The sequence below is a fragment of the Leguminivora glycinivorella genome, chromosome 19, assembly GCF_023078275.1.
Source record: "Leguminivora glycinivorella isolate SPB_JAAS2020 chromosome 19, LegGlyc_1.1, whole genome shotgun sequence".
Taxonomy (NCBI): domain Eukaryota; kingdom Metazoa; phylum Arthropoda; class Insecta; order Lepidoptera; family Tortricidae; genus Leguminivora; species Leguminivora glycinivorella.
In genome coordinates this window covers 15206999-15234485 of record NC_062989.1, presented here as the reverse complement: position 1 = coordinate 15234485, position 27487 = coordinate 15206999, and the positions used below count along the sequence as shown (strand labels likewise).

The 27487-nt window shown below is 36.2% G+C and overlaps 1 protein-coding gene across 4 annotated transcripts in view; it reads right to left on the bottom strand.

Moving 5' to 3' along the window:
- Positions 1-6002: 6002 nt before the first annotated feature.
- The window catches only part of LOC125236825, a 238628-nt gene continuing 217143 nt past the window's right edge, over positions 6003-27487 (bottom strand). For 3 of the 4 annotated variants that reach the window (XM_048143755.1, XM_048143756.1, XM_048143754.1), the window contains 11 exons: positions 20736-20883; positions 19552-19769; positions 18222-18368; positions 16990-17102; positions 16112-16226; positions 14910-15024; positions 10375-10509; positions 8798-8976; positions 8226-8364; positions 7726-7831; positions 6003-7402 (listed from right to left, as the gene is read on the bottom strand). In XM_048143755.1, coding sequence (XP_047999712.1) covers positions 7201-7402; positions 7726-7831; positions 8226-8364; positions 8798-8976; positions 10375-10509; positions 14910-15024; positions 16112-16226; positions 16990-17102; positions 18222-18368; positions 19552-19769; positions 20736-20883 — 1617 coding nt within the window. In that variant the 3' untranslated portion in view covers positions 6003-7200. The remainder of the gene's footprint in view (positions 7403-7725; positions 7832-8225; positions 8365-8797; positions 8977-10374; positions 10510-14909; positions 15025-16111; positions 16227-16989; positions 17103-18221; positions 18369-19551; positions 19770-20735; positions 20884-27487) is intronic. The other variant, XM_048143757.1, reaches the window with a different exon arrangement.

Sequence of the window (27487 nt, the reverse complement as noted above, 5' to 3'; positions counted from 1 at the left end):
TGCTAACGGTTACTGGGATTATCCGCGGACGGACGGACGGACGGACGGACGGACGGACGGACGGACGGACGGACGGACGGACGGACGGACGGACGGACGGACGGACAGACAGACAGACAGACAGACAGACAGACAGACATGGCGAAACTATAAGGGTTCCTGGTTGACTGCGGAACCCTAATAAAAGAGACACGGCGATGTTTATAGTTACTCGCCCAGCGGTGAGCTATAAATATCGCCGTGTCTCTTTTATTTGCACGGAAGTGCTTAATCTTTTGTTCGTTTTTATAGCCGATACCTCATAGCTTACTAGCTCGCGGTGGGACCAGGGCCTATGTGGGTAATTTTCAAAAAATAGGAGTATGATGTATGTGACGAAAGTCGCTGAACTGTGAATGTGGAAGGGATAAACGAGAAAAGAAAACTGAGGAAAAGTTGGATGGACTGTGTGAGGATGTTATGAAACGATAGCAAATGTAGGAAGAGGTGATTTTGATGGTCAATAAAGGCACGATACGTACGATAGTACTCTTTATTATACTGTGATAAAGGTATGGAAGAGAAAGACATGCGGCTCCGCTCCCCAACGAATGGGATAAGGGCAAGAGAACGATGATGGTCAGTCTCAACACTCTCAACTCCGTCATAAATATCATATTTGCATGTAACTTAGAACTGATAGATTTAAAATTTTACCTTTAGTATGTATTAGTAATAATTCTGAGCAACAGAGATACATGTGTTATACATTAGTGGAAACTGTGTGGCTTTTGTATGTGTATTGTGATTTGACTATATGTGTTGTATTTGCCTGTTTGTTTCCCAAAGGTTTAAATAAATAAATAAATAAATATCTTGTACGATTTCACGGAGTGTAGAACTGGCTGAAATCATAAATTAATAAGAAGATCATACCATCCCATACATTAAAATTTAAAATGCGACGACACACTACACCACACATAGATGACGCCACAAAAAATGCCTTGTTGTCACCGATTATTTGTAGATAGGCGTTAAGTGTCACTTTTGAGTCATAAATCTATGTCAAAAGCGACATTTATTGCCATCTACAAGTATAATCGAAAGCTACAAGACATTTTTTGTGTCGCCATCTATGTGTGGTGTAGTGTATGCGCGTTCTCAGGCGGTCTCATTTTAATGTATGGGATGGTTTGATCTTCTTATGTTTAATCTATGCTGAAATGTAGAAATTGAGCTAATCCACTAGGTAGTTCAGTACTTATATCTACTTACCATACCATACATTTCTATTTCAATTTGTGGTTGAATTTATATTAGAATCGTTAATTATTGACTGGAGCACACAAGGCAAATTATATATTCGTTTATTTATTTGGCTGGGCATTTGTTTAGAGTCTGTAAATAGTGGTAAATAACAGGTTCCTATAGATATGCCCATTTATAATAATAAAAAAAAATGCTCTTTTCCAAATTGGCTTCGTGCGAAGTGCATGGAGGGGGTAAGCAAAGCGATCGCAGTGCTTGCGGTGGTCAAAATCGACACTGATTGTGGTTGTCATCTATCAAAACTCATAAAATATAATACAATGTGTAATGTTTGATATGGGGCATCGATGTTGTTTCGTTATTAATTGTACAAATAATGGCATAAATAGTCGTTGCACGTTCTATGTGTTTCTTAGAGCACACTGGAAATTGGATCAAAGAACTAAATGGATAGCTACCGTGAAAAGAAAACGTAAGTGACATGTCAAAACAAAACATTATAATAAATTATTTTTAAGCTTTGTTTACCTAATATTGTTCAATACGCTCTTAGTATTTTTCCTACCGTAAAAGATTATGCTTAAAGATTCAGGCCTAGCCTGGGAATAGGCCCGTGTCGGATATTTCTGCGGCCGCGGACATGACTAGGTACTTATGTTTAGACTTGTTTTATATGGCATTAACGGGACGGAGGTTTAGCGAATACCATATCACTCGCTCGTAGAACTTCTACCATTACTCCTATGTTCTTCAAGATTCCTTATATGCCCTGCCAGCACCAATTTATTGCATCTTTCTGTGGTCTGGGGTTGGAAGTTTATACCGTGAGTAATGCTTTGGAAACTGATTTTTATTATTATATCCATGTCTTTATAATTTATCTACATAAATTACACTTGAAATAGTAGCTCTTGGTTATTCGATTTATTTAAAATTAACGAAAAATCGTTAAAATATATGTTTGTTTACATGTCATTTTTTGACATTTTCCACTTCAAGTTCACATGGTAGTGGGCGTAATTGTCGTGCACGTAGCCAATAACGGATTGACGTAATCTAATACCTCAAGGTCACGAGTTTAAACTGTTTAGGTACAGGTTATTTATTATTTAAGAGACCAAATACTGCCGGCGGTACTTTGATGTTAGTATTATTTTAACTTCTGTTATTGATTGGAATGAAACATGCAAAATTATCTTTTAGTGGAATATTGTTTAAACATACGTCCCATTTTTTTTATTATTGTATTATAAACCGGCCAGTGATTGGCCTTAGTCGCACCAGATGGAAAGTGACGACAAGGCCGAGGTTGTAGCTCACTGGTTCAGTAACAGCCTATGCACTCTTGACTTGAATACACCCAGATTATATTCGGCCGGGAATACAGACGAGGGGAGCATGTTCCATTCCATTGTGTAGTGACGGGTTAAAAAATTTACCCCCGCCTGTGGGTGTTGTAGAAGTCGACTGTGGGATATGGGCTCAATTTTGAGCGATGAGCCACAGCGACTTCTCCCTACAGTATCCCAAATATCACAATTAGTTTTCTCGCAGTTGCTAAGAGTGTCTCTGAAACTTTAGCAGTTTCATGTGCTCTGCCTACCCCTTTCGGGAAAACAGGTATGTTTATATGTATATGTCGCAGGGACATGGCCAAAACAGAGATTTTATTAGATCAAATCACGCAGGATGTCAAAATGGCGAATCCATTTCATCATTTCTCTAGAAAATTTCAGTCATTTGACTAAATCCCTGACTCTGTTTAGTGAGATCACAAAATCGGCCAATAGACACGCCACGTTTTGTCATTTCACTAGATTTGTTTAGGGATTTGATAAAATCTCTGAACCGAGACAGTGAGTTGACGAAACGAACTCAAAAAGTCAACTAGTTTTAACGTTTCCCTAAACAAATTTACGGAAATGATAAAATTTAATCCGTTTTTTAAGAGTTTTTGGTTTTCTATAAATAAGAAAAAAAAAACAAGTGAAGAAACAAAGCTAAAAATGTTTCATTTTAAATTATTTTTATATTTATTAAAACATTCTTTTCACTGAACATGTATAGCAAAATGATAAAACTAGTTGACTTTATAAGCTCATTTCGTCAAGTTACTGACTGGTTCAGGGATTTTATCAAATCCCTTAACAAATCTAGTGAAATGACAAAACGTGGCGTGTCTATTGGTCGATTTTGTGATTTCACTAAACGGAGTCAGGGATTTAGTCAAATGACTGAAATTTTCTAGAGAAGTGATAAAATCTACTCGCCATTTTGACATCCTGCGTGATTTGACCATATCCCTTAGTGATGAAATCTCTGTTTTGGCCATTTCCCTGCGACATATATACCTATGTATGTATTTGATATGAAATGATGCCCTCATTTCAGTAGCGGTAACCATTTTTAACCCCCGACGCAAAAACGACGGGGTGACGGGGGGGGGGGGGGGTGACGGGGTGCGACGGGGGGGGTGTGGGGGGGAAGTTTGACGTGTCCGTATGTATGTGGCATCGTAGCTTCCGAGCGGATGAACCGATTTAGATTTCGTTTTTTTTGTTTGAAAGCTGAATTTGTCGGGAGTGGTCTTAGTCATGTTTGATGGAAATCGGTCCACTATGTCGGGGTTTTTTGCAAAATTTAAATATGTGGTTAAGTTGTAATAAAACCAAACAAATAAAATAGGTGAATTTTATTTATTTTATGTAACTTCATTCTCTATCAAGCATTGGCTTCTAACATAGTCAATATAATCATATATTACCTATCGGCCGAAAATATAAAACTTTGGTACCTAGCTTAACTTCATATTCGATCTACATTGGTGTTACATTTCTGAGTATTTCAGATATACAATCACTCGACAAATATACTTAAATATATAATATTACTCATATACATGACAGTTTCAGTCCACAAAAGAACAGATTACTGTATAACTAACGAATTGACACTTATTTACAACTTTTGATCCTTAAAAATTAAAAAAAAATGCGATATCGGAAAAAATATCAGAGTTAAAAAAAACCATTTAAACACACACTGAAAAGTAGGTTTTAATTTTGAATTGTAAATAAGGATCAGAAAAATGATTTAAAATGAAACAAAAAACCTTATAGTGACAGTTTCATCAGAAATATGTTCGAAGGTGATTTTATATGAAATATATTCCGTTTCAAATACTTTGAACTGTAATTATTATTGTAGAGATGTGGTATGATTCTATTCTATATATTCTCGGTAACAAAAAAGGGAAAGTTTCACACAAACTTTCTGGGACATTTTGGGAACCCTGGTGGATCTAGCTATCATGTAGCAATCAGCCTAAGTACCAATCTTTATTAATATCAAAGATCTGATCCAAATGCACAAACTTTTTGGTAATTGAAAGAAATATTGTCAAAAAAGGTCCTTATTCCACGCGATCCCATATCTACTGAATGAATAAGTAACACATTTTCTGCCCATTATTAAAAAAACTGCGTTAAAATATTGATCAATGTCAATGTACCACTGGTATACTAACTTTTTTAATATTATTTGAAACGGATTACTATTTACTCTAAATGACTTAGACTAGTTAACACTTTCTCTCCCCAAACTGAAGGGTTAACAAGAGAGTTAAAACATAACCTCCCCAAATAAATTGAATAAACAACACTCCAGTTATCACATAAGTTTTCATCCAAGATGAATTATTGAATATTTACATATGCAGCTTAAGGCACACGATACAGATTGGCTTCAAGCCTACAACTAGTATAGTTAAGTCATAAATATATATTATTCATATTTTCATCTTTAATATAGATGAAAAAAAAATAATAAACAGGGTGTAAAAAAAATGGTGGTGATCCGTTTAAGGGCGTATTCAGTATCGTATTCTCATCAGGAAAAAGTAGGATAAAAATTTTTTTTCGCAAAAATTTTTTTTATCTTTGTATGGAGATTCGACCGATTCGCGCGGCCCGGCTCATACAAAAGTGAAAATTTTTTTAGCGAAAAAAAAATTTTCTTCTACTTTTTCCTGATAAGAATACGATACTGAGTAGGTACGCCCTTAAAAACGGATCACCACCATTTTTGTTACACTCTGTATAGTATACATATTTTCATCTTTATAAATTTAGATGAAAAAAAGTATATTTATGACTTTGACTACAGATACACTAAGAGCTAGTGGTTTAAAACGTGACGTACTGTCGAAAAGTATTACTTTAATTATTTGTATACTTTATTTTTATAATAAGTTATACACATAGTAAATAATGGATAGCAGTTTCATACATAAGTAGTTAAGGCCCTTTATTAGCCTGGAATTTATTGGCTTGCATGTGACGACATTTTTTTCATTGACTAAAATAATCCGTAGTTACCTACTGACGTCAAATGTGTGGGATGTTTTTTTTTTGTAATTTTGGACGTGCCAGAAACTGAAAAATGTACCTAGACTAATTTCCTGTCGCCAGACATGTTTATTTACCACTAGCTCTAAATAGAATAATGGGGGATATTTACATATTACCCAAAAATAGACTTTTATGTTAAATTAAATTGTTCCATATATTATCTTTTCAAGTCTTTGAAACAAAATTACTCCTTGATCACAACACTGCCATGATACTTTAGTGGAATTATCTTATATTTATTTAGTAATTTTAATACTTGAAACTACTAATAAAATTACATTCCGTATAATATATTTTTGTTCTTTCGTATAATAGTATCCAAAACTATACTTTCTGTGACACGTATTGTTATTGAAAGTGCATCCAAGGCCTTATAAAATTCCGTTTCTTTTTTTCAGTCTACTTGAAAAAGGATAGAAGCTTATCGTCACTACTTTGAAAAAATCTCGTATCTCACGGAGCAGCGTGAGATACGAGATTTCAAAGTTAAAACGCAGTAAGTCTATATGCATTCCTTACATACTTACTACAATTTTCTTTTCATTGACAGACGAAGATACAAGTTTTTTTAAAAGTAGTGACGTTATGTCCCCTTGATTTTAATAGCTATCCCTGTTATATCAAATAATAAAATTTAAAAGCGGAGATCAATTGAATTTTCTAATCATTTCAATGAACTTTAAACAAGGCCTATTTTATCATCAATCATTTAGTTATTTATCAAGGCAAAATTCTAGTTTTCAGTAAATAGTTATATCACATCTATATACATGTTTAGACTACATAGTTTTCTACATGCATTAAATATGTTACATTGTTAATCCAAACTATGATACATCAACTAGAGAAATTTCATAAATAATTTTGACGTTATGACTAACTTATGACCAAATCTACGTACACTATGTGTACTAACTATGTATGCAACCTAATTTCAATAAAAAGTTATTGTATTTACCACTCGATGTAATCAATCACTGATATTCTGACAAAATTTTGGCAGTCTACTTTGGACGGCAAATAATCGATAAACTGAAAGGTAAAATTATCATAAATTAGCCATAACGCCACTGATCAGCTTTGGTCATCAACATTTGGCACGTTGACCTAAAGCTGACCTTTTTACAAGTCATAGCCCACCTCAGTCCATCACATAGATTTTGCAGGATTCTCAAAATCCTACATTCTATGAGGGCCTATTTACTTCTTCAGAAAAAGTATCTAGAGTTTTTTTTTTTTCAAACTGATCATCAAGCCCTTACTTTTTTTCATTTTAGATACCGACAGAATGACGAATCCCTAAAAGGCTCGTTTTCAAATTATATAACTGCGCTCAACTTCAAACTCCATGAATACGTTTAGCACGATTTAACGAAGTTTAGACGCAGATACAAATCTGGAGATTGACCCAAAAGACCTGCCCACTCCTGCAGCAAATGACGCAAAATAGGGCATCTCTTGTGAAACACTAAAGATACTCTTTGGGTCACCGATCTAAAATTCAAAAGGGGCTTTAGACTCGTTTCCTATAAAGTCCGAGTCACGATTTTCTCCTAGCCTTGCCTTCCTCGACGAAGATCTCGCTGAACTCTGTGAGAAGTGTGTCGACGACATTGTTCTGCTGAATGCAGTCTATGGCGATATTGTGGGCCTGCTCAGCCGGGGCCCAGAGTAGCGTGGGACCGAAGACGATGGCCAGGTTGGCTGTGTGCATCCGGTTGCGTTCGCTGTACTTTGTTACTCTGAAAAAGATTAGATTAAGATATCTATTGCGCTAGAGACAGTTGACGATTAGGACATACCTAGCTTAGCAATGTGATTAATAAAACACTGAAACAGAAGCCTAATAAAGTCATGATTAAACATGTAGGTATAGAAAATACACATCATTAGAAAGGACAAAGATTTTTGAGATGTTATTGAAGAAAGAGGGATATAAGAAAGAAAGTAGTGATTTCTGTAAGAAATTAATAAACATTGAAGACGATAACCATACATTGTTTAATAAAACAGAGCTTGTTGAACACATAAAAGGCAAGAATATACGAATGAAAGCGATAGTTACCGTAATAAATGTTCCAGAAGATATTTCAGTGTGTCGCGGTTGCACGGCGGTAGTGAGTTCACTATGTCGCGGAACTCTTTGATTTTCGCTTCTCTTGGTTTTATTGCTGTAACAAATAAATAATCATCATAACTTGAATTAACCTTAACAGTCTGTTAGATTTCTGGAGACACCGAAGTGGAAAATTTATCTACAGAAAAATCAATGTGTAGGAGTTTTGAACTATAACCTAGATTTAATTTAAATAAGGCACAGTCGTTTGAGTATACTAAATTACGCTTATTCCGAAGACAGGTAAACTGATGAAGTGATGACACGAAGTTTCTTAATCATACTACCTACTGATAAACTTTGGTGATCAAAAAGTATATTTGAATATAGAGATGCATTGATCACTTAGATCAGTGTTCTGACGGTGTACACTCCTAATAAGATAAGCATTGTATGAAAGTCGTTGTCATAAACCATTCTCTTGAAACAATTTTAAATCTCCTACTCACAGCAAGCTGCCAGCACCCTGTCGAACATGTTGCAGGGTATAAGCGGCTCCTTCAGCTCTCTGAAGAAGAGCTTCAACGATCCCGTCAGCACGTGGATGTCTGCGTTCTCTTCGATCGACGACAGCTTGTTCTGGTCGATCTGGAATAAAAAAGTTTATTTTAGGTTATGAATGGTAAATATCATCATTAAAAGTATTATCATCGTCATTATTTAGTTTTTGTTAGTCTTTCTCGTCACGAAACCATGGTGCTTCGGATTTTGGAAGGTGTGCGCAGTAATGCATAAGCAGCATTCGCCAGTGTAAGGATTATTTAAGAGTCGATGGAATCTAAAATGAACCGGGTTATTGGGTCCTTATTTTTTTTCATTTGTAACTATGAAACTCTTATTATCATCATCTTTCACAGAGCTATGGACGACTTCACTCATTTTTTGACCTTCTAATTATATTAAATCCGTCTGTGCATATATTCTCGTCATGCGGGGGTTCGTTTCCACATTTCTTTTTACTCTTGACCTTGGTTTTAAGCACTGTTTATCCAATTAATAGATTATTTATAATAAAACTTACATCCAGCCGTATCTTCTGAACCTGACTCAGGTTCCCGCTAGCTCTATATAGTCCGTCTGTGCACATATTCTCCTCGTTGCTCTCAATCTCCTTGATGCAAGCGACGACGAAGGGCGGCACGCGGGGGTTCGCGTCCGCCGGCACCACTTCGGAGAGATTGCGGCCGAAGACAGGCTCATCTGAGGAAAATTAATGAAAATTTAAATTAAGTTTTTTAATAGTTCCTTTTTCTGTCCATATTTTTAGTGCAAGTATCCCAGAATTTCTTTACACTTTTGTTACACTATACAAATTATATGGAAAATGGTAAGATGGTAACACAATAAGATAAACTCGTATCGAACACTTTTTTACCTTTTAGGATTGAAAAGGCTAGTGATTTTGAGAAGAAATAACGAAAAATTCATTAAAAAAATATTACATCTGAAAAAAGTGGACAAAAAAAGACATTCTCAATAACCCGACAATCGAGTTGGTAGATCTGACCGTAGCATATTAATAGATGGTTTAATTCTCTGTCTAGTTATTGTGTAAAACTGTTAGGAGTGATTGTAAACTAGATGAAAATTCAATGTGAAATTAGTTTTACCGTGTAACTAATTATCCGCTACCAAAGTAATTGAAAAAAAGTTGATTTATTTACAGTTAAATGTATATAAAAATTAAACTATTGAAACAAAAACAGAGGTGGAAACATACACATAATTAATACATACCTAGAGTACAATAAAAAAACCGGAAGACTATGTACAATAAAATATATACAAATTACAATATTTACAGTTAATATCTACAATCTAAATACCTACGATAATAATAAATAAATGATATTTTGTTAGTGCTTTTCAACTAAAACTAAACTAAAACTACTAGTATTAATAAAAATCAACCACTCACCGTCACAAAAGTTAAAGGATCATCAGTCCTTAGTTAAATAAGGTATGGACAAAAATAAAACACTTGCGCCAAAACAGCTCTTCCTTCATTCCAACTTATAATACAAAAATAAACAAAAAATACTTATGTTATAGAAATACACCCAAAACTGGTTAAAAAATAAAAATAAAGCTCTACCAATCTGGAGAAATGATAAAAATGTGTACATGTATACATTCCTCATCTAAAAAAGGTAATAAGTTAAATATATAATGAAGAAGTAAGGAAATAATATTTACTTGTACTTACAATATAATGTGGATTACAAAATAAAATTAAAGTAAGGTTTTTGATAAATTATTCTAATAATAGAGTTCCTTTACTTCTTCATGTTATTAAAATTTTCTACATTTTTTTATCTTCTACAACACCAACGACTAAGTACCATCCAAATAAACCAAACTTAAGACAAAGAAAAAAATCATTTTTAGATGGATAATTATCTAAAAATACTAAATTCATTACATCTACCACGAAACCACCAATAAAATTTACACTACCTTACCTAAACCGATAAATTTGTATCTCAGCAGATAAGTTTAAAAACACATTCAAAAAACTATCAACCAAGATACTAAGCATAAGTGCAAACTAAAAGAAGTGCAAGCTCCTCACACCAATTTAATAATTCTTATTCCAACCTTTGTAGATCCCTTTTTTGACAAGTTGCTCCATGGACGGGCGTTTGAGGAAGAACTTCTTAAGTCTGCTCCTGACGTGGCTTTTGTTTGGCGGCTCTGTGCAATCGCTGAGATCTTCGTTACTGCTACCACCGGCTGGAAAGAAGCAAGGCCATGTAAAAGAAAAAAAAAGCATAGACACAAATGGCGGGAAAACTGACGATTCTGTTCTGATAGATAATGCATGAACAGACAATGTTAAAGCAAAAAGTCGAGAAGATAAACTTAAGCTGATGGATGAAGATGCGGAAAATATACATGTAGAATAGAGCCCAGTGTAAGTTAAAACGGAATAATCACCTGCCTAAAAAGTTCAAGATATTGAAGATGAAGTCACTTTTAAGGTAAGTAGGTAGGTAGAAAATAATCTATGATGTGTCTTTGTAAAGTTGCCAAAGTTGGGTAGGTACTTCAAATAGTGGAATCTATGAAATCTAAAATAATCTTTTTTTTTTTAAATAGGCATCACCTGTCATCTTAAGACTCCTAAGTTTATAAAGATATAACATTTATTTGATACACTCTAAATCCGATATTTGATTAGTTTTCTAATCCTTATCATTTAAATCGGTATAATAAAGAGATGCATTAAATATAACTGTAATTCAAAGATAAACATGGACATAGCCTTGATGATGTCGTTGATTGTAAGAAAGATAGTAATGACCAAGACATAATTTTAGCAAAGATAGCAAGTTGACTGAAAAAACCACCACCAGTGAAGTAAAACGAAAAATGTTAGAACGAGGACCGACACTTTTCCGATAAACAAGATAAATTAATTAGGTAATTAAGAAATGACGAACAGTTTCGGCAAGCAAGGACGTACACATTCAGATATATCTGTAATCAATTTACCTTATTTACAATCCTGAAAACACTATTTAACAATATTTACATTTTAAAACCAAACGGTGAATGACTTTTGGTTATTGAAACCTTAAAAAATCACAGATTTCGTTTGCCTAAAGACAAGTCAACTTCGTTCGAGAGTTAACGATTGACCTAAAACAGTGCGAGTTTGTAATACGTACGACTGTCTTTGAAGATATCATTGTTATTGATAAAGTCCTGATAGACGATAACGGTATCTTAAACTTAAACGTTAGGCTACGGGGGTTTTTGATCGCTGAAAAGTAAAATAATGACATATTGCTACGACCTATGGTAATACATGGATAAAACAAACATAGGTAAATAATTGTACATAAATACCAACATAATCAATTTTAAATCACGAACGTCAATCCGTGAATCGTGTTATATTTACATTCAACACTCAAAATAGAATGATATAATTAGTAAATGGAAAATAATCACCATTTTCTAATACCGATATGATGTTTTTATAGTAAAACATGTCATGTATAAATGTGGAAGATAAACAACTTTATAAAGATTAATCCAAGAGATTATAAATAAAATAATACACATACGTAATGAACGTTTGCTGTCACGTCGTTTATTGTCTTTGTTCTTCTTTTCTGTTTTATCGTGTTTATCATGTTTCTCGTTCAAGTTGTGGGACGAACCGAAGAAATCCTTGAGTTTGGAATAATTCCCTTGTTTTTCCTCTGGAAATTTCTTTTCTGTGGGGCTCTTCTGCTTCTTTTCTGTTGGATTCCTTTTATTTTGCGTTGGACTCTTTTGGTTCTTTTCCGTTTGACTGTTCTGGTTTTTCTCTTTTGTCGTGTTTTGATTTTTCTCCGTTAGATCTTTAGAGTTATTCTCTGTTAAATTTGTATGGCTCGTAATTGTTAGATTCTTATGATTAGTGTTATTTTTATTTGTGCTCATAACAACATTTGACCCTCCTTTGTGACTGTAGGCCACTGCTAATATGACTTCACATTCCATTGTAAAATAACACCCTCATTTAAAAAATACGGCAAAAAAATCCATCCACCGTAATCTTTTAATAACTAAGATTTTTTCAAAGTGATAATTCAAAGGTGTTTTCGGATTAAAGCACTACGATTTAGCTTCACAGTAACTAGGCACAATTGTATTATAAAATCAAACCATAAATCATTAGTCCTGCAACATTCTAAGCAATATCGAAATCTCAAATGAAAGATCAGTAGCATCTAAGCAAAGTAACACTTCAGTGATTTTAATAATATCTTACTGATTATTCCGATTCACTTCACGATTACAATTTCAGGACGATTTGAATGAGCTCTTTGATCGGCAAACAGAAATTCAGCAAACTTTTAAATTAATTGTTCAGTTGTCAATACAGGACTAATATACAGGTTAAGCACAGGATCTTTTCGTTGTCAGTATGATAACGCATTGATAATGGTTATGATAAAGGTAATTGATTCGTAATATGTACATGAATTGATAAGGAAAACGATATTGTTTCGACAATATCACATTTTCTGTTTCAGTAGGAAGTTAGTGCAGGTTATTATTGTTATTATGGAGGCGTTCAACAGATAACGTATTCTCAAGGCACACCGAACCATCACGAGTTTACACAATTAAAACTATAACTATAACAGAATACAATTCTAAAATATAATCGGCTTAATAATCTTCCGAAATCAAAGGTCCCGAAAATATTAGTCCAAGATGGACACGAAGGAACTAACACAAACAAATTAATAATAAACAAAATAGAAAATAATATCTTACAAGAATCAGTCCGCAGGAGTCCATCTGTAGGAATACAACTGCACATTTTCACACCACATTGAGTTTATAAACGAAATGGTTTTAACACTATTCGTATTTAATCCAGGAAAACACAAATATGTGTAGTCATTGGTTGGCAATGACGTCAATTTAAACAACAATAATGAAATTTCAACTGGTGATAAAGTTTATAAACTCAATTATATAGATGCAAACGCAGTAACCACTGTTAAAAAACTAGTTTTAAACCAACAGTAAATGTTAATATAAAGTCTTCATTAAAAGGAACATACAATTAAATAGTAATTAATGACTCAGATAACGCACAGTTCAAAGAATCATTTCCAAATAGTAATAAACCGAATTATAAAATTCGCAAACTGTAGAATACCGGTCACAGGAATAAGACAATAAATAAAACTGAAGTAAAGAATGACTAAAGATGTCAATTAAACTGAAATAACTCACTGAATGAGGAAAAGCTGACTCAATCGACTACAGAGCCATATATCGTTAGGAATATGTACCAAGTACTAATGAACAACAGAGCTGATGTGTTAATATCGTTTTTCCGGTTCTGGCAGATTGGTGGAGGAAAATATGGAATTGCACTTAGGTCTTCGGTGATAATTCAGTTACTTGTGCAAATTTTAACCATTAGACAGTAAATTGGTTTACAGTACACAGTCATGTAAAACGTACGGAATTTGTTACTCCTTTTAACTTCCTTCCTTCGGTCGTGTTTTAATTTATCGCCTTTCTTTCAAAAATTTCCTCTTTTCCGAACTTGTATCGTAATGTACTATTATTAAACTTTGTACAGTAGTTTTACTTACTACTACTACTAGCGCTTCTTAATTTCTTACATCACCGTGATTTTCCATTTATTAACTAAATATTGTATTTCTAAAATATTTCATTGTCATGTAAAATACCTAATGATTGTGAAATCCAAACTATATGAGCAGAGGCCACATTTTGACGTCAATTACTATAACAGATTTCTATCATAACAGACGTCACTTTTATCATTTTCTATCACTAGGATGTATGTATTTATAATCTTGGTGCATTTTTTTAAAGGACGTACAAAGCTCAAAGTTATTTTTGTCAATTTCGTCAATGTAGATAACATGGCGGTAATATAAATAGATAAAAAACGACTTTCCTAAAGAATGTCTTAATACTCGTAACTATATACATAATTATTATCTCATAGATGATGAGACGGTGAGACCTAATAATATTATGGATAAAATAGTTTTCGCTGATAAACAATAGGTAAGTAGGCAGAGATAAACACACTACGACATGGTAGTGGCACGAACTGGGTGCTTCAAAATTTGTCGAGTTCAACAGTGTCCATGCAAAACCTTGGCTATGACGCCTACACCAAACTTTTAAACGTTAGTTTGACCAATCAATACTGAACGAAAATTATTAAGTATTGACACTTGTGATATTTGGTGGACCAAAATAGAGATATTTAGGTGATCGAGCCTCCACAATGTAACGGTCTAGTAGAAAGGTTCTAACGAGTCATTATACATTGCCATACTTTCCACGGGCCAACGGGCTGGCAGAAAGTTCGTTTCAAGAAACGGGGAAAGTAAGTTGTATAAAACACTTTTTTGTTTGCTCCGGTTGGACTGTCTAGAAGATGGCGATGGCGGTGTGCGGCTAAAGGCTCTCCAGGTCTATTGCTGGTTTGGTCTCTGGTCACAACTTCGAGTAGAGTTAGACACCACAATGTAATGGACTAGTTGAAAGGTTCCAACGAGTACAACTCCATAGGCCAACGGACTGCCAGAAAATTCAGTACAACGGGCTGGTAGAAAGTAAGTTGTATAAAATACCTTTCTGTTTGCTCCTGTTAGAGTGACGGGACGCGGGCGGCGTGCGGCCCAGGCTCTCGAGGTCCGTGTTGCTGCTTTGGTTCATCATTGACAGGTTGTCATCGGTGGGTGGGCCCTGAAAAAAAGAAATATTGTCAGTTTTACGTTTGTACGGAAATGTTTGTCCTAAAGGTCCATAGCAGTTCAGTGGACGATATTGGGTCTGTCAGTTATTCGTCATTGTAACTTTTTCCTTTTCATTGACAAGCCAATATCATCCAGCTAATAGATAAGCCATGAATCTCGTCACGTTTATTTTGACAACGTAACATTCCTTCTCGTTACCAAGGCATGCTAATCTTCGAAAATACAAAACTATCTTTCTTCTTCCTCGGTTCCTTATGACTGAGGGTAGCGACCACATGAGGTCGTTATTTTGCGCACCAAAGGTCTCCATTCAGCACGGTCTTCTGCAGTCCTCCAGTGCGTAGTACAAAGTACAAAAATAAGTAAAATAAATAAATATTATACGACATTCTTACACAGATTGATTGAGGCCCACGGTAAACTCAAGAAGGCTTGTGTTGCAGATACTCAGATAACGATATATATAATATACAAACACTTATATACATAGAAAACATCCATGACTCAGGAACAAATATCTGTGCTCATTACCAGAGGGCGGAATTGCTCATGGCAAAAATCAAACGTCCATCGAGTTGGAACGTTAAATTTTATCGACTATCGATTGAACTGAAATTATCAGTATATTGAGTTGTTTTCGTCGTAAGTAAGACGAGGATACTTCTTTATCCATTTGTTGACTGTTTTTCGTTTTAGATTAACCATTTTTTTTCAAACGTTTTTGCAAGAGGACTAGTGACAAAAATGGTATTCAAATGTTATACAATTTACTTTTAATCTAGACAAAGAGGTCAAAATCAAATGGTCGAATAGCTAATCAGAGGTCAAATAAAGGCAGAAATTTAAAAGGTGACTGTTTTTATCGATAGCTGAAAATGTCGATAAAATTTAACGTTCCAACTCTATTGACGTTTGATTTTTGCCATGAGCAATTCCGCCCTCTGCTCATTACACAAATAAATGCCCTTACCAGGATTTAAATCCCGCGGCGTAGCACTACGCGCTAGGCCAGACCGGTAGTCAAATATGTAGGTATACTATTAGGGATGAAAACAGGCGTTCGTGAATGTACTTACAAGTTTGTATATGACGTTCTGTATCTCCCTGAGCCACCGCTTGGCGCCTTCCTCACTGTCATCCTGGAGGAGGAAGCGGTCGTGGCTGACCGTCAACTCGATTGATTTCGTGTACCTGAAGAGCAATAAGTTAATATTAGTAGTCGTTTGAAAATATTCTGAAACCATAAAGATGTCAAGAATATGATTGATTTGCAACATGACATAAATGTTTGTTATTATTTATTATGCATTGTCTGCACGTTAGATTTAAGTATTTATAAAACATTGTGTTCTCATATAAGTGAATTTTGTAAATTCTTTATGAGAATAAAGTTCTTAAACCATAAACCATAACCCAAATCAGGCATCAGGAGGAGATCAAAATAGACCAAAATAATAGACGTTGAACTTTCGTGATATTAACATTCCAACTTGACGTGTGTGTGCGTGTGTGTAAGTGCACGGAGTGTAACCGTCGCGAGCACTCATGCCTGAGGACGGGTCTCCTAAATGACTAAAAATATGTCGCAACAGTTGTGATAAAATAACGTGAGTACAGCTGGTTATTCAAAATATACCAAAATTAAGTTACATGTTGTGTTTTGAATGATTCACGGTTATTTTCATTAGACTTATATTGACCGGGATATAGACCGTGATTATCTTATAGGATAGAAGAGGGTAGATCGCGCGCTGTCTACGCAACTTTGACATCCACCCGCCTTCGTCAGTTTTCTGTGATCATGATCACAGATGTCAATCATGATGCATGCAACTGCGTCGAAATATCGGGAGCTCGACAAAGATCAAAAATGTAATCACGGTCTATATCCCGGTCAATATAAGTCTAATGAAAATAACCGTGAATCATTCAAAACTCTGATGTATTGTGTTACCTCCTAGTCTGTGTCTGCACGCATTGTATGACGTGTGCGTTCTTGAGGGGTAGGATGAGGTCCGGACGCGGCGCGGTCGGGCTCGGTGGCGTGCCTGGAGGCTTTAGCATCTTCTGTGGACACAAGGTTTTTTTTAATACTGCGTCGGTGGCAAACAAGCATACGGTCCGCCTGATGGAAAGCGGTCACCGCAACCCATGGACGCCTGCAACTCAAGGAGTGTCACATGCACATTACCAACCCATTAGAAACTTGTACACTCCCTTTGGCTGTGTCAAGTATACAGCAAAAAGGAGTGTACAAGTTCTAAGGAGGGTTCGGGTTGCCGGCGACTAAAAGGACAACAAGTTAGTTATCTTCATTAAGATTAATTATCATAAACTGAAATAGATACCATACACTAAAGAAAAAGCGATCAAGCCCACTGTTGGCGAAGCCGGGAATCGAATCCGGGTCTCCAGCTAACGCGGCTGTCGTGATAAATCGCTACACCGCCCCGACCGCCGAGGTACCCGTCGAAATTTCTCTAGTGTATGTTATCTCTGAAGGTTAGGCGCCTTTGACCAACTCTAAGGGTTTTCGTTTCGTGGTGTAGAAATGCCATTCGGCTACGGGGTCTGAGATCCTTGTAACTGAGAAGAGCTGACAACGTCCATCCAGTTTTTCTTCTCACACAAGAGTCTCCTCAACCTGTCCCAATTATAGTGAGACCATTATGACCCAGACCCACCCATAGTATGGTTCGACCAAACGTTAAAACGCGGCGTGTGCGATCTGGTGTACGACTCTTTTTCTTTTTAATTAATTTTTAGTGTTTTTTTTTTTTTTTTTTTTTTTTTATTATGGACTGATCGGCGATTGACCCTAGTCACACCTGATGGGAAGTGAAGACAGAGTCTAAGATGGGGTTATACATTATTATTATTCTTTTTATTTTATGTTTCAATCACAGTCTGTTATTTTTCTTGTAACGTTTTCACTTTCTTAACTGTTTGACCACGTTCTTGTATGTGATTTGTATTTCTTCTGTCTGTTACCCTCCGTGAATCTTTCACACTTGATGGTCTCATCGGAAGATCAGCGCTGGAAGTCACCAGCAACACGCTGAGATGAGACCATTTCGTGGCACTTCATTCCTTTCTGTCTTGTTATTATGTGTACTTTATCTTACCTGTGTTCACGAATAAATGTTTATTCTATTCTATTCTATAAGATAGGTACTTGGTACTCACTGAAGCCTGATACGTCCTGATATCCTTGTAGCTCAGCAGAGCCGAAGGCGTAAGTATCATGTAGCAGTCCACCCAGTTTTTCTTGCTCTTCTTACCCCCCTCGAAGTACTTCGTGCGCTTCACCGGGCCTTCGTGGATCACCGTGAACTGGGGAAAAAAAGATAGGGCCTGTAAGTACTGAACTACCATCAAATAAAGTATCAGAATATAATATACAGCTGGGATCTTGTTGGCGGAGGAAGGTTTGTATTTAAGAATAAGAATAATTTATTTACCATAAAAAGAATCAGTAGCTACAATTTACTGTGTTTAATGTTTAGTAACTTTTAATGACAATAAGTTTAATAAATGACAAGATTTTATCGAATTTCATATCACCTCATTTAATTGAATTTAAGTACTATTTCATTGTCTTAACTCATAAAATCTTTAATAGTTAAGATTAGTAGTTAAGAAGAAAGATGTTATTTGTAATTATTTATAGAAATAAACAGTTTAATTTTTTTTTGTAGTTTCAAAAATTACTGGCCCTCGACAATTGCCAATAAACTTGCAAGTACATATTTTTTCCGGACTTTGACAATGAGGAGGCACACTGACATTTCACTGTCATTCATATGTGAGAGAGAGAAAAAACATATCATCTTCACGCTCATACGTATGGACTAATAGGGTGGCGCCATCTGTCATAACCTTTGAGTGTGCCTCCTCATTAGTTACACTTTTTAATAAATAAATAATCTAATTCTAACCTGATTTTTAATTGTACCGACTTATGAAAACTAGAACCAACTGCAGACACAACGTGTGACGAAGACTTCGAACATTAGGCAGAATTTTTGGAAAACTATTTTACCCCATCGCTCATGACAGTCTCTGGCAGCACGATCCTCGGGGACGGTACGAGGCTGTCTTCCTGGAGCACGAGGCTCTTGGTCTTCCTGGAGCACGAGGCTCTTGGTCTTCCTGGAGCACCCGAGCACTTAGAGCACTTAGAGCGCGATGCGGTAGTGCTGTGTCTGTCATTCTTACAAGTAGCATCTAGAGCTCCATTCGATAGTACTATATGGCTGATAATGACGGTAGCTAGCACCAAGACCAAAAACAGAAAATACCTAGCCACTACTTACTTTTTTAAATTATTATAATTCTTACCCCATCATTAACGATGTTGTCTGGTAACACAATCCTCAGCTGTGAGGGAGTTAGTAAACCTATATGATACAGAGCAAGCGCTATATAGATCTTCTTGTTATCTCTGCTTTCTCTCTTCTTCAGATTTTGCTGTCTTTAAATCCAAAGCTACAATAGACTTGAGAACCGTCCTCACCCCATCAGCGACGTGCGCGTCCGGCAGCACGGTCCTCGGGGCCGGCACGGGGGAGCGCAGCCCGCGCTTAGCCGGCACGAGGCTCTTGGCTTTCCTGGAGCGCCCGAGTCCGGAGCCGCGCACCTCCACGTCCAGGCTGTCTCCCGAGGAGGCGGAGGAGGCGGGGAGCGGCAGGTGGACCGGCCGTCGGGCGGCTAGGAGATTCTCGGAGGAGCCGCCTGGAAGATATGGGAGCTGATTAGTTATTTTGCTACTCATCTCTAGCTTTTCTACACGGATGATCGCTGATCAATCATTCCTACCTATGCACTGATGGCTTTCTAGAATCTACTTACAAATTGTTTCACAAAAATATAATTGTATTAATAAAATGCAGATCTATAGGATACTTTCTAATGTTTGAGGAATAATGTTAACTTCTGGAGCTTCTTGACAAAAACATTAAACATTTTAGTAGGTACTCTTTAATTTAGCATAATTAGTGGCTGTAGTAAATAATTGCTCACGAACTACTCCTCTCGAGAGCTCTGACGCTGGTTTTCCATGACTTGAGTGTTTTTATTTCATTACTAGCTTTTGCCCGCGGCTTCGATCGCGTTAGAAAGAGACAAAAAGTAGCCTATGTCACTCTGCATCTCTTCAACTAAAGTCAGCCCACGTGCAACGATTTTGCTAGCCCTGCCTCTGTAATGGTTAAGTAAATGTCATCATTTCATCGAAGTTTGACGTTTAGAATAACAGTTGCACCGGCGAAGCTGTCAAAATTGTTGCAAACTTATCGTGGGTTGACTTTACCTCCACTTAAGAAATCACGACAATTCGTCGCTCCGTTTTGCCGTAAAAGATGGACAGTTGTTTGTGACATACACACTTTGCCATTTATAATATTGGTATGGATAACCGTGTACGAACGGCCCTCGCTTCGGATACGAGTGACCATGAGACTTCAAATTCTGATCATGGAGGCTCGCACTTCGAATTCACACAGATACATTATGAAGTATGGCAACCAAAGGGTACCAAAAACACTAGAATCTATTGCATATGATGGTAAGCGAAGCGATCAGACCGCTTCGCTTGTTGTTACCTACTTCTGCTTGTGTCTCTTCTGCAACACTGGCTGTCATGCCATCATGTATTGTATTGTATGATATATAATTTGATCTAGCACTGATAATACTCACTCATCTTTTTATGCAGCCTCTGGAACGGCGGGCTGCCGGCGACTGCGTACCGGTCGTCCATCCGCCGCGTCTCGAAGTTCCAATCCTGCAGGCGTTCATACTGCCGCACTGACGACTTCACTGTCACTGGCTTCGATTCGGTGCACTCCTGAAATTAGAGAATTTGGAGGTTATATTTTTAGAAATTTATTACTTAGAACGAATGGTCTGCCAGGCTCAAGTGGGATTGGGCAAGACATGTCTGCCGAATGCATCCAGATCGGTGGACCAAATTGGTCACCGACTGGATACCACCGATTAGCCGGGGCAGAGGTAGGCCAAAGAAAAGATGGCGGGATGACCTCGACGTATTTTGCAGCGACTGGCCGGAGCAGGCGGCAAATCGTGATGGGTGGCGAAGGAAAGGGGAGGCCTTTGACCAGCAATGGGACACAAATATAGGCTAGGAAAAAAAAAGAACGAATGAAGATGGGAGCTTTTCATGGAAAGCAGTCAGCACGAATTGCTGTTTAATGTTAATGTCATCGAATTTTTTACTACAAGATGACAGACACAATGATATATATAAATATGAATAATCAATAATGATTCTTTGACACAAAATCAATGTACTTGCAAAAATGCGACCTTGTGATGAATTTAATAACGTGTTTTTAATAGTTTTTAGGGTTCCGTAGTCAACTAGGAACCCTTATAGTTTCGCCATGTCTGTCTGTCCGTCCGTCCGTCCGTCCGTCCGTCCGTCCGTCCGTCCGTCCGTCCGTCCGTCCGCGGATAATCTCAGTAACCGTCAGCACTAGAAACCTAAAATTTGGTACTAATATGTATATCAATCACGCCAACAAAGTGCAAAAATAAAAAATGGAAAAAAATGTTTTATTAGGGTACCCCCCCTACATGTAAAGTGGGGGCTGATATTTTTTTTCATTCCAACCCCAACGTGTGATATATTGTTGGATAGGTATTTAAAAATGAATAAGGGTTTACTAAGATTGTTTTTTGATAATATTAATATTTTCGGAAATAATCGCTCCTAAAGGAAAAAAAAGTGCGTCCCCCCCCCTCTAACTTTTGAACCATATGTTTAAAAAATATGAAAAAAATCACAAAAGTAGAACTTTATAAAGACTTTCTAGGAAAATTGTTTTGAACTTGATAGGTTCAGTAGTTTTTGAGAAAAATATGGAAAACTACGGAACCCTACACTGAGCGTGGCCCGACACGCTCTTGTTTAATGTAGTTGTTCCTATTTATATTTCTAAGTAATAAGAAGCGTCCGACATTTTGTTCTCATTTGGAGTTATTTCAATATAGGTACCTACATTTTGTACGTCATTCCCATCACGGAACAATGGTAGATATATTATTGCGAAATACTTAAGGTACAGCGGGTCAAATATCGACTGGGGGCCAATTGAAACTGAACCATTTTTAGGGTTCCGTAGTCAACTAGGAACCCTTATAGTTTCGCCATGTCTGTCTGTCCGTCCATCCGTCCGTCCGTCCGCGGATAATCTCAGTAACCGTTAGCACTAGAAAGCTGAAAATTGGTACCAATATGTATATCAATCACGCCAACAAAGTGCAAAAATAAAAAATGGAAAAAAATGTTTTATTAGGGTACCCCCCCTACATGTAAAGTGGGGGCTGATATTTTTTTTCATTCCAACCCCAACGTGTGATATATTGTTGGATAGGTATTTAAAAATGAATAATAGTTTACTAAGATCGTTTTTTGATAATATTAATATTTTCGGAAATAATCGCTCCTAAAGTAAACAAAAGTGCGTCCCCCCCCACTAACTTTTGAACCATAAGTTTAAAAAATATGAAAAAAATCACAAAAGTAGAACTTTATAAAGACTTTCTAGGAAAATTGTTTTGAACTTGATAGGTTCAGTAGTTTTTGAGAAAAATACGGAAAACTACGGAACCCTACACTGAGCGTGGCCCGACACGCTCTTGGCCGGTTTTTCTATTATTACACTACTAGCTTCTGCCCGCAGCTTCGCTCGCGTTAGAAAGAAGCAAAAAGTAGCTTATATAACTTTCCATCCCTTCAACTATATCCACTTACACAAAATCACGACAATTCGTCGCTCCGTTTTGCCGTGAAAGACGGACAAACAAACAGACTCACACACTTTCCACTATTGGACACTATTTAATAATGCTAACATTGTAAAACATGGAAAAAATGGGCCAGTTACATTTGCCTCCCAGTCAAGATTTGCCCCGCTGTACGTTATTGGTATTTATCATAATTGGAAGATGAACTGAAACAGGCAAGGTTTGTTTAGAATCGTAATATTGTTTTATACTGAAGCGCTATAATAATCCATAGGTACTAATATTATATCGATACCTTTGGGTTCAATTGGCGTAAAGGACAAAATGCAGGTTTTCAGGAGAAGCAAAAAACAACTTTTTTTTTAGAAAAATGTTTATATCTTTTTTGTTTTTTGACCTATATTTGTGACGTATATAGAAAAATATGTAGATTTTTAGTATCCTTCACCTAGTGTAGCAACCGTAGTGATAAACTAAACGGTTTAGAAGTTAGATGGTTGTAAAGGACACGTCAAAATGCTATGGACGTCCTTTACACCCACGATTTTTTTGAACAATTAGAGTTGATAGGGTCGTAAATGACGGTCTTAGATGATTTTTATACAAATTCGGGGCGTAAATGTAACCGGAATGGTACAAATGGCAACTGTTTTTAGCTTAGTTTACAATTGAGAAACTTGAAAAATGTATCAAAACGTAGTTAATATGGCATAGAATAGCCACATTAGTGTTACAGTGTATATTTATCTAAATATTTAGCAGAGACAAAGAACAAGACTATTTTATATCCAGTTTTGCAATAAAGAAACAACATTTGCTTAAAAACTATCTAGTATTTTGGAAAGTTATTATTTTAGTACTCGCCGCTGTCTCAACTCTCAATAAGTTACGCATTCAGTATTTAATTCTAGCAGGGAAACGCTTTCGTAGTTTAAGTAAATATAAAAACACTAATAGTAATCACGTAAACTTTAATCAGCAACTGTGAACAGTAGACTATATTAATACGACAGTAATTTTAAGTATAAAGTAGAAAGAAGTTCTAAGAATAACTAAGAGTTAAGTATCAATTTATAAACGCAAGTTAAGACGCGTATACAAACTGTGACCAACTAATAAATAATAGTAACTGTAGTCAAGACTACCTACTATGTTGATGCATATTTTTGATAATTTTAAAACAGAAGATTGTTATTTAGTCTTTAACCTGTTAAGTAAGAATAATCTTACTTAATTATGAGTTCAATCCTAGAAATATTATAGTCAATGCTTTAAGTACCTGTGGGTACATATATAGCCAAGTCACCAAACGCTAACGCTCATTCGCTAGCGAAACGCACCTGTTATTGTCGCACTAAATGTTAGTATAGTCTACTGTTAAAGTTTACTGGCGGCGTAGCTGAATGGCAATCGTCGACGCCAGACGCCGACAAAATGCAGCCTGGTGCAATACGCAAGAGCGATAAAGCTATAGCTATAGCTACGAAAAAAAAATATAGCTACGAAATAGATATTATCGTGAGCGTTTGTGCATACGTTGTGGGTACGTACCCTGATTACCATAGTGTTTTTTTTAAATTACCTACATCTCGTCGCAGTATAATAATACTACGAAAGCGTTTCCCCGCTAGAATTAAAGGCTGAATGCGTAACCTACTGATTATTCAACAGCGGCGAATACTAAAAAAATAACTTTGAGCTTGTTGCCAAAGTATTAGTAGATCGTTTTTAAGCAAATATTGTTTCTTTATTACAAAACTGGATATAAAATAGTCTTGTTCTTTTTTGTTTCTAAGATAGCTTAGATAAATAATACACTGCATTAAACTAATGTCTATTCTATGCCATATTAAGTACGTTTTGACACATTTTTCCAGTTTTTAATTGTAAACTTAGCACAACATTTGTACCATTTCGGTTACAATTACGCCCCGGTTTTGTATAAAAATCATCTGAGACCGTCATTTACGACCCTATCAAATCATGGGTGTAAAGGACGTTAATAGCTTTTGACGTGTCCTTTACAACCAACTATCTTCTAAATCGTTTAGTTTATCACTACGGTTGTTACACTAGGTTAAATATACTCGTAATCTGCATATTTTTCTTATACACGTCACAAATATAGGCCAAAAAAACAAAAAAGTGGGTTTATCTTTCTCTTGGAAACCTGCATTATATGTCCTTTACGACAATTGAACCCAATGATATCGATTACAGTTGCGGATAAAATATTTCTAGTGCTGGTCGTAAAGGACGAAGAACAAAAAAACTTGTCCTTTACGCCCAACTTTACCACACTACTATAGAAAGTGATCCTTAAAAAGTAAGGGCTTAAAGGGCAATAATATATATCAAGGTGACTTACGACTATATTTTTATTTGTAGATTTCCTTTACGACACAAATAATAATTTATAATTAATGACTTGATATTTACGCCCCTTCAGAAAAGCTATTTTTGCAAGTCCATAGTAGAAAATCTTGGTCGTAAAGGCAACTTTTTAAGAGATATCGAAATTTTAACTACACAGATCGATAGCGCTTGAAATTCTAAACAAAACTGTATATATAACTCATTTTCGCCAAAATGTCCTTTACGCCAATTGAACCCAGAGGTATCGATATATAAATGGGAAAGAGTGTATGTCTGTTTGTTTATCCATACTAATATTATAAATGGGAAAGTGTGTGTGTCTGTTTGTTTGTCTGTCGTTCACGGCAAAACGGAGCGACGAATTGACGTGATTTTTTAGGTGGAGATAGTTGAAGGGATGGAGAGTGACATAGGCTACTTGTTGTCTCTTTTAACGCGAGCGAAGCCGCGGGCAAAAACTAGTAACATTAGAAAAGGGAACTCAAGTTTTGTAATTCACCGTAGTAGCCTCTTTTAATGTTGATTTGATGCTTATATTACGTACCTATACTATAATAACAACGTTCAACAAGGAAAAAAAATAAAACCGCCTTCAAAAAAAGCCTGTTACAAAACACGGAGAAACTAAAAAGCCAAAAATAATAAACCTTCGAATTCAGATTTCTTATCGGATTGCAATAATCTAAACATCCAAATTATAAACAAACCAATTATTTTTGTAGTCGGTACCAGACCTGTTCGTCGCCTTGCTATTTCCTGTTTGCCCCACCCAACCATACGCAGGCTGGCCCCGACTCCAAAAATAATTGATTTGTTTATAATTTGGATGTTTAGATTATTGCAATCCGATAAGAAATCTGAATTCGAAGGTTTATTATTTTTGGCTTTTTAGTTTCTCCGTGTTTTGTAACAGGCTTTTTTTGAAGGCGGTTTTATTTTTTGTTAAAAAGTTAATTTATTTGTTGATTTTTAGTAGTTCCTAGTGATATTATATGTATCAGTCCGAATATATGTACAGTAGTGAAAGAATTATCCTTTAACTCCTAACCATTGAGGAGTTGACCTTCCATCATCAGCTCAGCCACATAAAATGATTACCATCAGGCGTAAATACTGGTGTACCTTTGAAAAATACACTAAAAACATTACATGTGCCTATAACATTTGAAGAGTTCCCTCGATTTCTCCAAGATCCCATCATCAGACCCCGACTTGGTGCCAATGGGACCATCTCGGGGTTATACCCGTTCGATCAAAAAAAAATTTTGAAAATCGGTCCACGCTTCTCGGAGATATCGAGTAACATACATACAAAAAAAAAAAAAACATTCAGTCGAATTGAGAACCTCCTCCTTTTTTGAAGTCGGTTAAAAATCAATAGTTGTCAACTGGCATCAGTTATACTGAATTATGACTTACGTAACAAATTCCGTTGACATTATTGCATATCGTCACTACTTTTAAAAAATCTCGTATCTCACGCTGTTCCTCAAAGTTAAAACGCATTAAGTCTATATGCATTCCATACATACTTACTACAATTTTCTTTTCATTGACAGACGAAGATACAAGTTTTTTTAAAAGTAGTGACGATATGACCAAATATGTAGGGTAAACTCGCCTCATTCGGTGACACGCCTAATTCGGTGAAAGAGCCAAAAATCGTCTTTCGGAATAGCGCTTCAAAGCTTGTATCACCGAATTAGGCGTGTCACCGAATAAGGCGAGTTTACCCTAGGTAGGTATAGGTAAAGTCTGTGCGGAAAGAGAAGTAACAAAATTATAGGGCATAAGCTAACCACAAAATTAAAAATTTGAATATACCCCTGACATAGTGGAGACAGACACACATACAGACAGACAGATAGACAGACACATCAAACTTATAACACCCCGTCGTTTTTGCGTCGGGGGTTAAAAACTGATGGCGGCAGATATGCACATGCACATTTTTTTTGTTTGAAAGCTGAGTTAGTCGGGAGTGTTCTTAGCCATGTTTCAAGAAAATGGGTCCACCATGTCGGGATTTTTTCAAAATTTAAATTTTGTTGTTAGGTTATCCCTTAGTCGCCTTATAGCCTTATAGGATACCCACGGGATGAGACGGGGTAGTGCTATTCTTATTTGATCCACACGGCACTTTATAGGACGATTGTGAGGTGTGCCCCAAGGTACTCCATTGGGCCCTATTATGTTTATAAGTAACATTACCGAATATGTTATAACTTATAACACAGTATAAGGATATATCAGTAGTTAATCTCCGGCAGCGGCGGCGCGGTCGTTACTACTGCGCAAGGTCACGC